This window comes from Sinohyriopsis cumingii, chromosome 10 (assembly GCF_028554795.1).
Source record: "Sinohyriopsis cumingii isolate HCF-2022 chromosome 10, ASM2855479v2, whole genome shotgun sequence".
Classification (NCBI taxonomy): Eukaryota; Metazoa; Mollusca; class Bivalvia; order Unionida; family Unionidae; genus Sinohyriopsis; species Sinohyriopsis cumingii.
The window spans coordinates 34,879,391-34,894,333 of record NC_142970.1 but is presented as its reverse complement, the minus strand read 5'-3'; the positions used below and the strand labels follow the sequence as shown (position 1 = coordinate 34,894,333).

General features: G+C 34.5%; 1 protein-coding gene across 1 annotated transcript in view; it reads left to right on the top strand.

Moving 5' to 3' along the window:
- The window catches only part of LOC149789865 (peroxisome proliferator-activated receptor delta-like), a 53,863-nt gene that overhangs the window by 21,078 nt on the left and 17,842 nt on the right, over positions 1 to 14,943 (top strand). The window contains exon 2 of the mRNA XM_089971857.1: positions 8,437 to 8,831. Coding sequence (XP_089827983.1) covers positions 8,437 to 8,831 — 395 coding nt within the window. The remainder of the gene's footprint in view (positions 1 to 8,436; positions 8,832 to 14,943) is intronic.

Here is a 14,943-nt window from a genome sequence, read left to right as displayed (position 1 = left end):
TCAAATTAATTGATAATAGTATACAACTGGCGTATGTAAATTCACCGATGACACTTTGCGTGCATTGTGGACGTCATGACTTTTATTATATTATGAATAGTCAAATTAATTGAACATTATGTTACAATTGCATTATAATGTTTTAGATATGTGGTTTTATTTTAAAGTGTAAACACTACTGAGAATTGTGGTACTAATCTTTGATCTTTGTGGAAGTCTAATATTTTTACTGATTAAAGTTTTTCTGGTTGACGTAATAAAAGTCTATGTGTTTAGAGTTTTAAGATTTTAGTTCAGTTAGCTTTCTCACTTAACTTTTACCTGACAAAGCTGAATCCTCAATAAAATGTTGAAAAATTAATTCTTGTGTATATCGCTCAACACTATTGATATCATGGGGGTATAATTTGGCCTGAGGGGTATGAATTGGCCTAGGCCATGATATACCCCAGCGTATAAATTGGCCCAGGCCATAATATACCCGGGTATAATCTAGCCTAGGTCGCTTTAACCCCAGGTATACTCCGGACTGGGGGTATACTATTGCCTGTTACACCGGTAAGAAACACTATGGGAAGGTGGAATGTGTAAAAGGTATGAAGTAAATCCCCCCAACACAAATGTGTGTGATGTGCATTTACAATATTATTATTTGCAGTTTTAAGCGCTGTCGATATCTATAGGCATGCGAATATCTTATTAATGTTACGTGTGTGTGTGTGTGTGTGTGTGTGTGTGTTTGTGTGTGATTTGGATTTTTAACGTAGCTTTAATAAGTTTTCAGTCATATCACTACGATGTCTGCAGTGTGGCAGTTTATAGTCATGTCTAGCACTGAGGCATCATGCCGAAGACATGTACTATCATGTCCCTCCCAGTCACATTATCCTGACGCCAGACCGACCAGTCCTAACACTAACCTCTTAACTCATTAAACCCTGGAGATTTTATTCATTTTCGCCTGAAATACGAGTAGGAAACATATTATGGGGGCTGCTTCTAAATACTTCCAATAAAATATGTATCCAGGAGATTTCTCTTTGACCTCGTGCCTAGTTGTGTTATCAATGTCGATTTTCATTGGCTATTTCGCTCGTGCATGTGCAGAAGGGTAAAAGACTGAGTTTTGTGGGATTTGTTTGCATTTTGGGACCATCATTTTCGTGTTCTGTTCATTTTTTAATTGAAATCACCAACTTACTATACTTTTTGCAAAGGCTCGCCTGTCTGTGTGCAGTTCAGACCGGTCTGCCTAGAATGTGCAATTTTGTTTCAGTTAAATCTACCCGGAACACACCGTCGTACAGTTTAGACATAGGTATTTGGCAACATCTGCACGTAGCCATGAAATTCAGAGCATAGGGTTGTGGTTTTCTCAAGTCATCAAGTATTGGATTTGATCCGGAAATGGTGTGTACCTATTGCCAAAAGGACCCTTTAACCGTTAAACCGACGGAAGTTCAAAGGGCACGAGAAATATCAATATGTGTTTAACATTTTCACCGATTTGTTACAGATACATTTGTCTGCAAACATTCCTCGGTTTTTAGGAATATGTGACATCAAATCATCAAATCGCCCATCAGTATCATTACAGGTGTGTGAGGGTTGTGCTGATTTATCGGACTATTCATAATCAAGTTGCACTTGCTGGTTCCCAGTTACATCTGAATGGATCAAGTATTGGTCTAGTTTAGTTGTCTTTGGTATAATCAGACATGGTCAAATATTGGTCTAGTTTAGTTGTCTTTGGTATAATCAGACATGGTCAAAATATTGGTCTAGTTTAGTTGTCTTTAGTATAATCAGACATGGTCAAAATATTGGTCTAAATTAGTTGTCTTTGGTATATTCAGACATGATCAAATATTGGTCTAGTTTAGTTGTCTTTGGTATAATCAGACATGGTCAAATATTGGTCTAGTTTAGTTGTCTTTGGTGTAATCAGACATGGTCAAATATTGGTCTAGTTTAGTTGTCTTTGGTATAATCAGACATGGTCAAAATATTCTTCTTGATAATTTTATTTAATCTTGTTTTTTCTATTGTTTTATTTTTCAATTGGTCTGTTTGGGGTTTCTTTTGTTTTCTTTCTAAATGTGCAAAGTGTAAAAAATCAGAGCAGTTCTGAACAGTATTGCATAACTAAGACTCATGTGAAAAACATTTAAGAAGTTGATTAATTAATTGCTAGTATCTATTTTGAACACAGAATATAACATTTCACACACGCCTGAAGAAACAAGGAAAAGTCTAACTTGTTCTGTCAATTTCAGCTGTCGGAAGTCTTACAACATTTTGTTCCAATACATTAATTAATATTACTGGTACGACATGTGCAGGTTTACAAGAATGTTAAAGTCTTGAAATGTCAAGAGAAATATTATATATGCGGCATAGTGGACTGTTTATTGAATGTGCGATTTATTTAAGTAGCTTTCGATGCAGTAAAGCTGGGTTATTTAAACCGATTAAAACGTTGTAGACATCGTCATAATATTTTTATTAATATAAACGGAAGAAAGGATCTTTTTGCAATCAACTAAATTACCGCGATTGTTTACTCAGCTTTGATATTTCAAAATAAGCCATAATAACACCCAAAAATGTCTTTATTCGTTATAGTGTAAGGCTAAATTTAATTTTCTATTTTCATTAAACAAGCATAATTGGTTTGTATTTCCCCTTGAGTCCGTTTTTCAATATAATATGTTAATTATCAGTTACCATTTGTTCTTTCATTTTCTTAATTTCAATTTCATTTCCGGCAATTTTCGATCTATCCTGCTGTTACGCCTCATTCGTCTTAAGCTAAATTGCAGGAAGAAGCGAAACGAATACGTTTTGTAAAATTCAACATCAATTTATTTCCTTTAAATAGAAAGTGAAATTTCAAGACACGGCATTGTGAATTAAATCCGGAATTATTCTAAATTTTCTGTCATAAGTCCAAAACTATAGAATATTCTGAATGAATTCCAATAATATTTAATATGCTAATGTACCAATAGTCTGGAGGTATCATAATGAAACAATCCTGAATGTCTTTTTATAAATTCACAAAAATCCCCAAACCATGTGTTAATCCAGTCAGTGAGCACTTTAATAAATCCAATAGATGATTTAAATAATTCCTTTTGAATTATATCTTAACACAACTTAAAGCTCTGATTATAGATTCCCAAAGACTGATATTAAAACAGGAATAATTTTTTTTTTACAAAACGTTTATTTGTATCAACTGTCACCTGACTATGCATTAACATAATTTGGTGGAAAACAAATCATTTCTAATGGAAAAATTTAACTTATATTTAAATAAACATTTTCTTTACCATTTATCATAATGACAAATATCCGTATAAAAGTGCCTTTAAGAAAATGATATTTTAATAAATATATTTATGATTAGCTGAAAGAATTATACGTCTTATGAAGTGTAAATACTGTTGGTCTACGATGCACGTTTATATTGATATATATGGTAAACAATAACCACTTTAATCAGAAAGCAGATTCTGTATTCTAATTAGTATAGAATGACATTTTACTTGTATTGCTTATATTTTATAATTTGTGACCTGGTTTGAGCAATAGACGTCTTATTAATCTCACCATGAACTACTTAATCATACATCATTACAACAAGGACGTCTTCCGCTATTGCTTTTCTTTGTTGTGTTTTCCCTTTCTTTTTATTCTGTGTATTTAAACAAATTTGAACTGATATGACATGTGGACAAAGTTGCGTTTGTGGTATTCAATATGGGGATTGCAAAAATCCCTTGTACAAGAGTGCAAATGTCCTGCATAGTTGTGTGTATAACACCGTCATTGTGACCTGTATTTCACTCTTAGGTGACTTTGATTATGCTTTGCATTTCTGTTAATATCTATGGCATTACTGGCCAACAGTGACACCATGATATTTATGTGGCTGCGTCTTGGTGAGAACAATAATAGCCTGTAAAAATCAGGTCACCGCGACATGGATTTCATGCCTCGTTGACTTCGATTAATTGTTGTGTTTCTGCCGATTTATGATCTTCCAGCTCAATATTTTAAAAGAGTGCAGTTTAGGACGAGACATTGGAAGTTGTCTTTTAGGGGTTTTATACTTTTTGTGTTTATCTTTGTTTTATTTACCTAAACTTAATGTTCATTTTATGGCCATGATTATGCTGATGTGCCGTTGAACCTTGTCCATCCATCCATCCATACATACAGTTCGACCGCTCCGGTGGCCTTGTTATTAAAGCGTCCGCCTCGGATGCGGGAAGTCGTGGGTTCCATCCCCGGCCGAGTCATACCAAAGACTTTTAAAAATGGTACTAACATCTTCCTCGCTTGGCGCTCAGCATGAAGAGGTTAGTGTTAGAACTGGTCGACCTGGTGTCAGGATAATGTGACTGGGTGGGACATCATGCTACATGTCTGCGGCATGATGTCCCAGTGCTAGACATCACTATAAACTGCCACATTGCAGACATCGTAGCGATATGACTGAAAAATTGTTAAAGCTACGTTAAAAATCCAAATCACATCACATCACATCACATCACAAATAAATTTAAAGGTGAATTCTGGACGCAAATAAAATACTACTGCAAGATCCAATCAATTTTTGTTGTTGTGTCTATGGGATCGATGGTCAAACTAGCATATGCAGCGTGGATAATTACTTTGAAGCCTTACTAAATAGCGTAAAAAATGGTTCGAATAAAGAGCATGTTCTTTCTGTATTAAAAGTTCCTTCTAATCTTAATGAACTAATCTCAATCACTGAACACTTTAAATAGTTGCTTGACATTCCGATACTTGTCTGTGTAGCTCATACTCTAGTTAATCATGCTACATGTCTGCGGCATGATGCCCCAGTGCTAGACATCACTATAAAATGTCACAATTCCAACATCGTAGCGATATGACTGAAAAATTGTAAAGGTGACGTTAAAAGTCCAAATCATACACCCACATATACATACATACAGTTCAACTAGGTTTGAAGATGTGTCTTTCTGAGTACAATACCAAAGGCATGTCCTTGTGAAGTTTTGCTTCCAGTTTCAATTTTTAAAGCATTTTATCTTAGATTATACACACTATTCGTTACACGTCAACAAGGAGATCCTTAAAAGGGTCAGAAAGCTCATGATGGCAGCTATAATAGCTATAATATTCTTTTTAGCCACTATTAATATCTTTTCTCAATCTGATATATCTTTGGTACGTATTTAGGGTACTACAAAAATATCACTTGATCTTTTAATTTAAAGGTGTATAACACCACCACCCCAGTCCAACATGTTCATGTTTGTCGACTCTTACTAAACATCAACACATTTGCACAAGGAATAATCATTAACAACTATTTTATTTTATTTTAATGTCACATTATCTTATATCAATGTGTCAATCATGAACTTTTAGTATTCACGTCATCCACATCATATCAGTAAAGAGTATTGAGGAGAGAGACTGAAATAAACCTACTCATGTTGCTTTGTCCTAAATATATCATGTTTGGATATGTACATTTGATAATGCTTATTTTGCAAATGAATATAGACTAAAGAGCTAACTAGTTTTCCAGCTAAACAAATGCTTTTTGCAATGGCTGTTTACAGCTATTAAAAGCTTCGTAGAGGGCAACTATGTAATCATTCAATAGACTCTGGTTAATAGTTACACACATATCTGGCTTTGAAAAAATAAAATGTCCTTTACCAATAATGGTTTGTCCCCCATATTTTTAGGAAATGCGGGACACATTGTATGAGTTTCCGTTGGTTCGTCACACTTTTATTTTTCGTTCTATAACTTTGAAACTATTTGAGGTTACGGAATTAAAGGCGCATTTAGAGTCTTACCTTTAAGGTCCTTTTCATGGCACAGTATTTCACGTTTTCAGCCACAGTTTACACTCCGGTCTATAATTTTTAGGTTATTTGAGATGAAAGAATGAAACTTATGTATTTATATATCTTCATTAGAGGGTGCATCACCAAACACAGTGTGGTTGTTATCCTCAAGGTCATCTCACGGATCGGTATTTTAAGTTTCCTTTACACTTTCCATTCCACTCTCCAGCTTTAGAGCTGTGCTGGATTAAGAGATGAAACATAGTTAACATATAAAACATTATTAGAAGAGGGATGAAATTTGTATCATGTGCTACAATGACGGTCCTATTCCCAAGCTCGTATTTGCATGGCATTATTTTAGGTTTCAGTAGCATTTTCCGTTCCGCACTATAACTTGCAAGCTGTTTGGGGTTCGTTATACGAGGAAATCTGCCAGGAAAATATGAAGCTGTCCTAGTATTATTATGATGTTTAGATGTTTTATTTGTGGGTCAATTACTGCATACACTGGCATATAAATAAAGCATTTCTTTTCAAGAAAGTTCTACTGATCACAGTCCAGTGGAACGTATGAGATGGCATGTTGTACGTTCTCCATCTGTCTTTCTATTAGACTCTTATCGCTACTCTTCTTAACTACTTGGAGGTAGGCATGAAACTGGTCAAATGGAAAAAGTATCCCTCGAACATCTAATAACTAAGAATTTTCATTGCAGGTGGTTTTAAATGGTGCTGATAAGACATCCAACATGAACGTTTTGAAAATCTAGCAAGCCTTACTTATCCCTAACTGGTGGTCATACTGACGCGGGATTTTCACTAAATGACGTGACCTTGCCGCACTGACCAGTCATATTGACAAGAGTATTAAGGTTGTTTATGCCTTAAACAAAAATGATATATAATGGCACTAAACATCGATAATCTTCTTATGGTTACTTATCCTGAACAGACAGTTATATAAGCAAGTTTTTTTATGAAAGCACATTGTATGACGTACATATGGTTCTAAACGAAAATGGTGCTGATCTCTTATCAACACGTCTATCATAATAACGGTAATCTTGACAAAAATCTTGTTACGGCAATTCCTACTGCACTAATGTTCATATCAACATAATGTTTTCATTAAATGACTCATATTCCATATAGTTGGTCTGAAAACAAAATGGTGGCGACTTGAAAAATATTATTATCGGCTCCGATGCATGTCATACATTTGGAGCATCTTTCGGTCATTTTCCTCAAGGCGAAAAATAAATTCGTATGTAAGAGTACATAGATTTCATTGCTTTATGATTCGCGGAGTACACTGCATATGACACGACAGAAAAGGCCGACATTGTTCCGGTTGTGTCTGGTTCCATTTCCAGCAATATTGTGCCATGCAAGCAATGAAGCTCAAAATTATAATTCTAATGGTGACAAACTGTATTTGAGATTTCTTTCTTGACTTGGAGGAAAAGGCCGATGATGATTCAATTAGCGCTTCATTGTTACGTTATTTATATATTTTAACGTCAGCTGCTTGCAACGTTCTAACGACACGCGCCTTGTGCCCGATCCCCGCAAGAAAATAATTTCTGGCTTTTCCTTCTGTGTATTACGCAATATCAATTTTCTGCACTAAAGTCATTTATACAGAAAAGATCGCTGAAAACGCAGTACTTATCAAGTGTGATATAGTTATCAAAGCGTACAGTTTCCAGGTGGCATTTTATCACCAAATTTACATCGTTGTTTCAGTAGTGTATACCCTTCCAAAGGGAGGTAAGGAATACGAGATATGTCATACGGAAACAAACACTTATCTTGATGTAACCAAGAAGAAAAATATATCATTTTCGGCCTCTTCAAATGTGATTCTTTTTAAAATTCTCATGCAGCTAATATTCTGAGGATAGATGTTAACGGGTCACTGTTTCCTTTAGTTTTGTATATAACGACCATTCGGTGGGAAAGATATTCAACTTTATGTACCTCTAATAAATGCACTTAAACCTATAAAAAATATTTTGTGGTTTTGGATTGTTTGGAACGTTGATTTTCTGGAAGTACAATTTTTTCTTCAAAAAGTTTAATATCCCAATATTTTAAAGCGATTTTCCTTAAGACGTACATTAAAATCGCCCAAAATATGCTTTACTGTCCAGACAAAAAGTAACATGATACCCATGTACGTGAGATAGGGTCATCAGAAGTGTTTTATTTCACCTACATCTGTTCACCTTTTCCTCTGTTTGCTCGTAACCACATATAAACCACTGGGTGAAAATTCACCAAACTTGGTAAGTCACCCAAAAGCGGGAAAACATGATATTTGGGCTCATCCCCTTGAGTCCAGTAGTGGTGATGTAAAAGATTAAACATATCTAAACTGGTGATACAATGTTATTTTGTTTCAAACAATGGTTTAACAGACTATGTATTTACATTTATAGAAGGACATAAGATATGTTGGATTACAACTCCCGGGTAAAGTTTCAGAAATGGGTAAGTAAATATGTCACAAAGTACACGGATTTGCAACGACCAGCAACATATGTGACTCTAGTTTGTTTTTTGTTTTCAGAGCATCATTTGCCACATGAACAGCATTCAGCTCCTATGCAATCATTATCCAATAGTTTTCACTCCCGTGGTGCAAATGTGATTGAAACATCTAACGATGTGAGCACGGGCAGCATGGAGCAAAGTCTTAAGGTCACAGATGGAATGGCCACGAGAAAGAAACAACAATTTAAAAAATCTGATTCTGCTTCTACCTCGGTCTCCCAATCGTTCTATCACACCAGCACATTTGCATACTCCAAGAGCTCGTCCTGTTCCAGGTCTGAAACTTACTCCCCCGACTGTTACTCTGCTCCTTGCAGCACTAACACAGTGGACTTTAGTCAGCTGACTCTGGATCTACTTGACTGTTCTTCCTCGTCGGAGAGCTCAGAGAAGCACTCGCCAGGCTCCAGTGTAAGTGTCAAGTCGTACAGTGTAAGCACTGTACTATAGTATCAAGAGGTAAAACCTGACAATGATTATTTTCTCACCCCAGTGCATGCCCATCTATGCGTCCGTCTGCATCCTAGCTGAAGCTTACTGTTCAAGTTCTTAGCACAATAGTCATAAGGTGTTTTTCGTGCTTGCGTTAACATATATTATTTTAAATAGATCCTCAAAAATCACAGGATCAAATTTAGAAATATAATAATATCAAAGGCTTTCAATTAATTTGTTTTTGGTATAAGTTATGCCGAACTGCCATCAAATAGGATTGCCTATACTAAAATTAAAAAACTTTAATCGTCTTCTCATAAAAGCGGAAAGGGCTTACAGTTTTGTGCTAATGATGTTGATCCAACGTCAAATACGGCTGCCGTTACTAAATATTACAATGAAAGGTTTTAATGTTTTCTTCGTAAAAGTTTGTAAGCAGATATGGAACATACCGAACAAAAACATCACGTCATAAAATAACTTTGAAATGTTTTTAAATCATGCAGTCGGTACAAAATGCTAAGCAGAATTTTATCAATTTTGACAGAAAACAAACTGGCATAAGAGAATTTTAGTTCTGTATAAATGATGCTGATTTACCATTAAAATAAAAGGAAAAGTATTTGTTTGAATTCTTCTAAATAAAGTCTGCTCAACATAATTTCCCAAACTTGAAAGAAAACATTAAAGATAAAAACATAAGTTTTTCAGTTTTATACAAAGTTAGTCGTTCCTCTTTCTGTAGCCACTAAAACTTCAGAAGCCTTTGAATGTCATCTTCTTAAAACCGCTTAACAGCATTTTCACCAAATTTGACGTCAAAACAAAAAGACCAGCAATATCAACTTCTCCGTTTTCAATGTCTGTGGTTTAAGTTAAATTATCCTGATCTATTCATTTCGTAAGCAAACTTATGATATGTCTTGTTGAAATCAAACTGTCAGAACTGGATGTGGTTTGTCTTAAAAATCATGAGACTAAAGGATCGAAAATTAGACACAATAACAAACGTACGTCGGGTGACATAGCTTTGCTGGTGAGAACATCAATTAGTAAATATATAAAACTGTTGTCGAACAGTTCTGAATATATTTCTTGGTTTCAAAAGAATTGCTCTGAACGAAAGATGATTTCGTATTTGGAATTGTTTATATTCCTCCCAGGGTTCCGAATACTCTTCGATACGTGGTGGCTTTGGATGAACTTGAGGATGAGCTACCGATCAGACTTCATGAAACTCAGCATATCTTTTTGTTAGGCTATTGGAACAGCTGGACTTCAGATAGAGATGATTTTATTGCATTATTAATCAATATTGATTACACTGATAATCTTGATCCAGTCACTTCTCATTACGACGTACAGGATCCGATTAACATTGATATCGCAACGAAAATATATATTTGTGATACAAAATAGCTATAACAATCGCATTTTAGAACTTTGTAGAAATATGTATACAATATGTGTATAGCCAACTCAAGAATCCGATATCACAGGAGAATAGATCAATGTAGAAGCAAAGGTGTAAATGTAATTGACTATTTAGTTACCATTTTACAAGTTTTAAATTCTATTTCGTGATCATTATTTTTGTTCAATGCTCTGTAACATTCATGATGTGGTAAATTTCAAGGTGCACACTCAAGTGAAGACATGCTTACCTGATGCAAAATCAATCTGAAATAGTGTGGAGATCTGATAGGAAAAATATATGTTCATAGCAAGTATTAATAGAGACTCGGTGGAAGACTTAATTAGCAAAACACATGATCTGAAAAATGCTACGAATATCTATAGGCATACGACAAATGTGATATTTGAAAACTATCATAGGTTCATCGTTGTAAAGTAATGCGTTTAGTGCTGAATACATTGTGTTCACTGTATCCTAATTTATATCTTCCCAATTATGTCCGCATCCATAAGAGTACACTTTGTCATATTTCATTGGAGTATTGACTGTAATCTAAGTTAAACTGCAATTACTGTGGAAAAAAATTATATCTTCAGTGTCTGAAGTACATGCATAAAAACTGTGATATTACTATTTTACCACATACGCTGCGTATTTCAACCGGAGTGTCACAAACGTGTTATCATTAGCAGAGTCAATAAAGCTGACAGACATTGCATGAAGGGCTTTCAAGTCTATATATTTATGCCGACCGACCGTCAAATCTGGCTGGCATAGTCAATAAAGCTGACAGACATTGCATGAAGGGCTTTCAAGTCTATATATTTATGCCGACCGACTGTCAAATCTGGCTGGCATAGTCAACAAAGCTGACAGATATTGCATGAAGGGCTTTCAAGTCTTTACGTTTATGCCTGTCCACCGTCAAATTTGGCTGGCATAATCACCAAAGCTGACAGACTTTTCATGAAGGGCTTTCAAGTCTATACATTTATGCTGATACACCGTCAAATCTGGCTGACACTGCAAAAGAGGAAAAATGCTTAAGCGACTTCTCAAATGCACTGAACAGAATTATACAGCATATACAAAACTTGTCAGAAAACCGAAAACTTTCTAACATAAAGTGCTTTTAAATTTCATATATGGCCGCCTTTATTAAAACTACCAAACTGTAAACCGCTCTGGACAACTTGATCAAACTTTACAGAAAACACTCTAACATTAAGGACTTTCAATTTTGTACATATCAATTCGAAACGCTGTCAAATTGTGCCGTTATTACTAAGGAATACAAACTTAAAAACAAATTCTTCTCAAACAAGTGATAAACAAAATTTGACTGAATTTACAGAAGATTCTAAATTTGTACAAATGATGCAGATGCACCACGAAGTACAGATTCCGTTACTGAAATATAATTGCAATGCCAGTAGCTGGTACAGGAAAGTAACATTTCCATTGGTCAGAATGTTACCACGTGATCAAAATGAATTGCGTTCATTTCTGTATGAACTGTAAGGAGAACTACTTTTCCACTTCTATAAATAGAGTCACGTGTACAGCATAAGATAAACACTGCCAGTGAAGGCAGACGCGACGTAAGCATTAAAGGAAAACAACATTCGTACATTTTTTAAAAAAAATAATTGAATAAATTTGGTTTCCATTGGTTGAAGGACTGGTATTATGATGACCTTATTACGATCAAGAAGGACAATCTCAAGTGCTATATATAGCTACGTAACAGAAAAAAAACCAAACATGTATTACTACGCTCAATTAAGATTTCTATTTTTTAATGATGCAAACAAAATAACATAACGAATAATTGAAATTTCAATTATAAGAGTTAACGTTGTTTTTTCTGAGTTTATCGTGGTATAAACTGTCAGTTGCCGACTCACACAACTTACATAACGCCCTTCGGGCGTTATTTGCTGTGTGAATCGGCAACTGACAGTTTATACCACGATAAACTCAGAAAAAACAACGTTAAACTCTTACTAGAACAACACTTTTCAAAACTTCTCAGCAAAATGTGTTCATGTTTGCCAGAAAGCATTCTGGTATGAAACGCTTTCAATTTTAACAAGTGATGGCAATTTACCATTCGATATGACTACAGTTACTAAAACGAGAAATTGCCTTCAACTACTTACACTATTCTATAAAAAAAGAACAACCACTTTACAGAATTTTATGGAAATTACCAGTATTTATTCATTTAAAATGAAAACAAAAAATGCATATCTTCCTGCAGATATGTCAACGTTACTAAATATAGGAAACTATTTCAAAACACTGCTTAACTGCATTAGAGAAAATCTGACATTTTCAGCATGGCACAAAGTTCTTTCTATTTTGGACAAAACAGGCTAATGTGCCATCAACTATAGATGAAGATAACTTTCTATTTTGGACAAAACAGGCTAATGTGCCATCAACTATGGATGAAGATAACTTTCTATTTTGGACAAAACAGGCTAATGTGCCATCAACTATGGATGAAGATAACTTTCTATTTTGGACAAAACAGGCTAATGTGCCATCAACTATAGATGAAGATAACTTTCTATTTTGGACAAAACAGACTAATGTGCCATCAACTATGGATGAAGATATAAACTATGAGAAAGCACGAAACGATTGTTTTCATAACATTTGCATTCTTCATGTCTTTTGAATAAATTTCTACAGAAGTCATCTTACTGACGCGGATTTCTTGACTAACTGCCTTCAATTGGTCTAGCATCTTAAAAACGGAAGACAATGAGTGATACTTCTGTGCATTTATTCCGATTGTAGGTATATGGTAACTGGTGTTATCCGAGGATCTGTTTTAGGTCGCTTATTGTATTTTTATATACATAAATGATATTGTTCGTGATAGATACTACAACGAAAGTTTATTTGAAGAGGATACAAATCTCTTTATATTATCCCAGTGGACAAATAATTGACTTGTATTCTTTATCTCGTCTACAACTGGATCCACACACTGATAAAATTAATGAACCCTTCTATCCATTGCTGTTTGTGCTCAATCATAAAAGTGAGGAAGGCCATATTACTCACATCTTATAGTATTGGCCTCGAATTGGCGTTTTAAGTTAACATAGGGACTGAACCAGTTCAATGCATTATTCTTGGTAATAAATGCAAACAAAATAGTGTGTACTTTCTATATATCCATATATGCAAAGAAGTAATAATATTCTTTGTAAATAAGTGTTGATTGGGTGAACTGCTATTATGTCCTATAGTAAATAATTTAACATTTCTTTCTACTCTAATAAAAGTGTCTGACAGTACAACAAGTGTCGCGATTATTGTATGCGCTTTAGTAGTTGTATAACGTGTTTCAATAGATAATGTGTTCTATTCTCGAAAAGCGGGAGGAAGAAAAGAGTTGTAATAAAGGCTTGTTCTGGCTAGTACTGATTGGAATTGTCTACATTACATAATTTATAACGAGTAACATTACTAAGGGCTATTTTAATCAGGGATGTGAAATAGGGAGAGCTTGAACCAGTCGTGATTTTGTATAGTGGTGCAAGTTTTTGGTTTTGTCGTCACGATTCGAGACTTTCCCGTCATATTTCTCAGTGTTAACAGAGTTTGAATAAATAATAATTTTGTTAGACCCGTCACGATTCGTCTGCTTCATTTTGTATTCTCTGGATTTTTCATTAGCAGTGTGCAGTCTCGCAAACCACAATGCCACATATATTTCATGTGGTGTTGAAATTTCTGTCCGCGCGATGCATTAATTCTTGATCATGCGTTTTCTTTTATATAGTTTGTTTCTGTCATAAGCTGGTTCTCTTTATCCTTATCTTTTACCAATCCATTCATTGTTCATCTCTTTGAATTATATACATTGGCTAAATGCTAATATCTAAGAAGCTCTTGACTTTGACTATTCAACAATTTCATATTTTGTAATTAAAACTCAGTAGCATATGCCATATATTCACACATATTAACATATATTTAAAATTATATAAACCACCACGAAGGAAGAACATTATAAACCATTGGCTTTCATTCTAATCCTTTACATTTTATATCTTTACATCTTCTAATCTCAAACTACACATTTATGAAATTAAATTTGTTTCGACTAATTTGGCCATTAGGCAAATGCCAGTCAGTGAACGGTCACAGGTTCTTGTTTTGGTCAAGTTTAATAGTACAGACTCTTGTATGTGTATATTTGCCTTTTTGTAAAGAGACAAAACACTATTAAATCATTTTAAAATTTGTTTGGGAAAGGGAATCAGCTTTAAGGTTGTTGATTTTTTGTGTGGTTAATTTAGGGGAGGATAGACTACGTTGAACCCCATTCAGTAACTAAGAAGCTAACCCTGTAAGAGTAAAAAAGATAAATGAAAATGAAGGAAAGCATACCAAAATAGCTAACAATTTGAAGTAAAAGCATGCATCCGTTTCGTCCACATTATCCTTTCCTAAGTTGTTTTTTTTTCAGAATCTGTATCAACATTGCCTCTTAATAATAAATGAATTTTGTCGAAAATATATAATATATTATTGATGTTCTATACACCCTTGCTGTATTTATGATGTGTTAAAAGATTAAGCAAAAATTGATTCAGCTGGAAAGGCTGTAAGATAATATTCTACAATGGCATTTATTTTTAATTATGA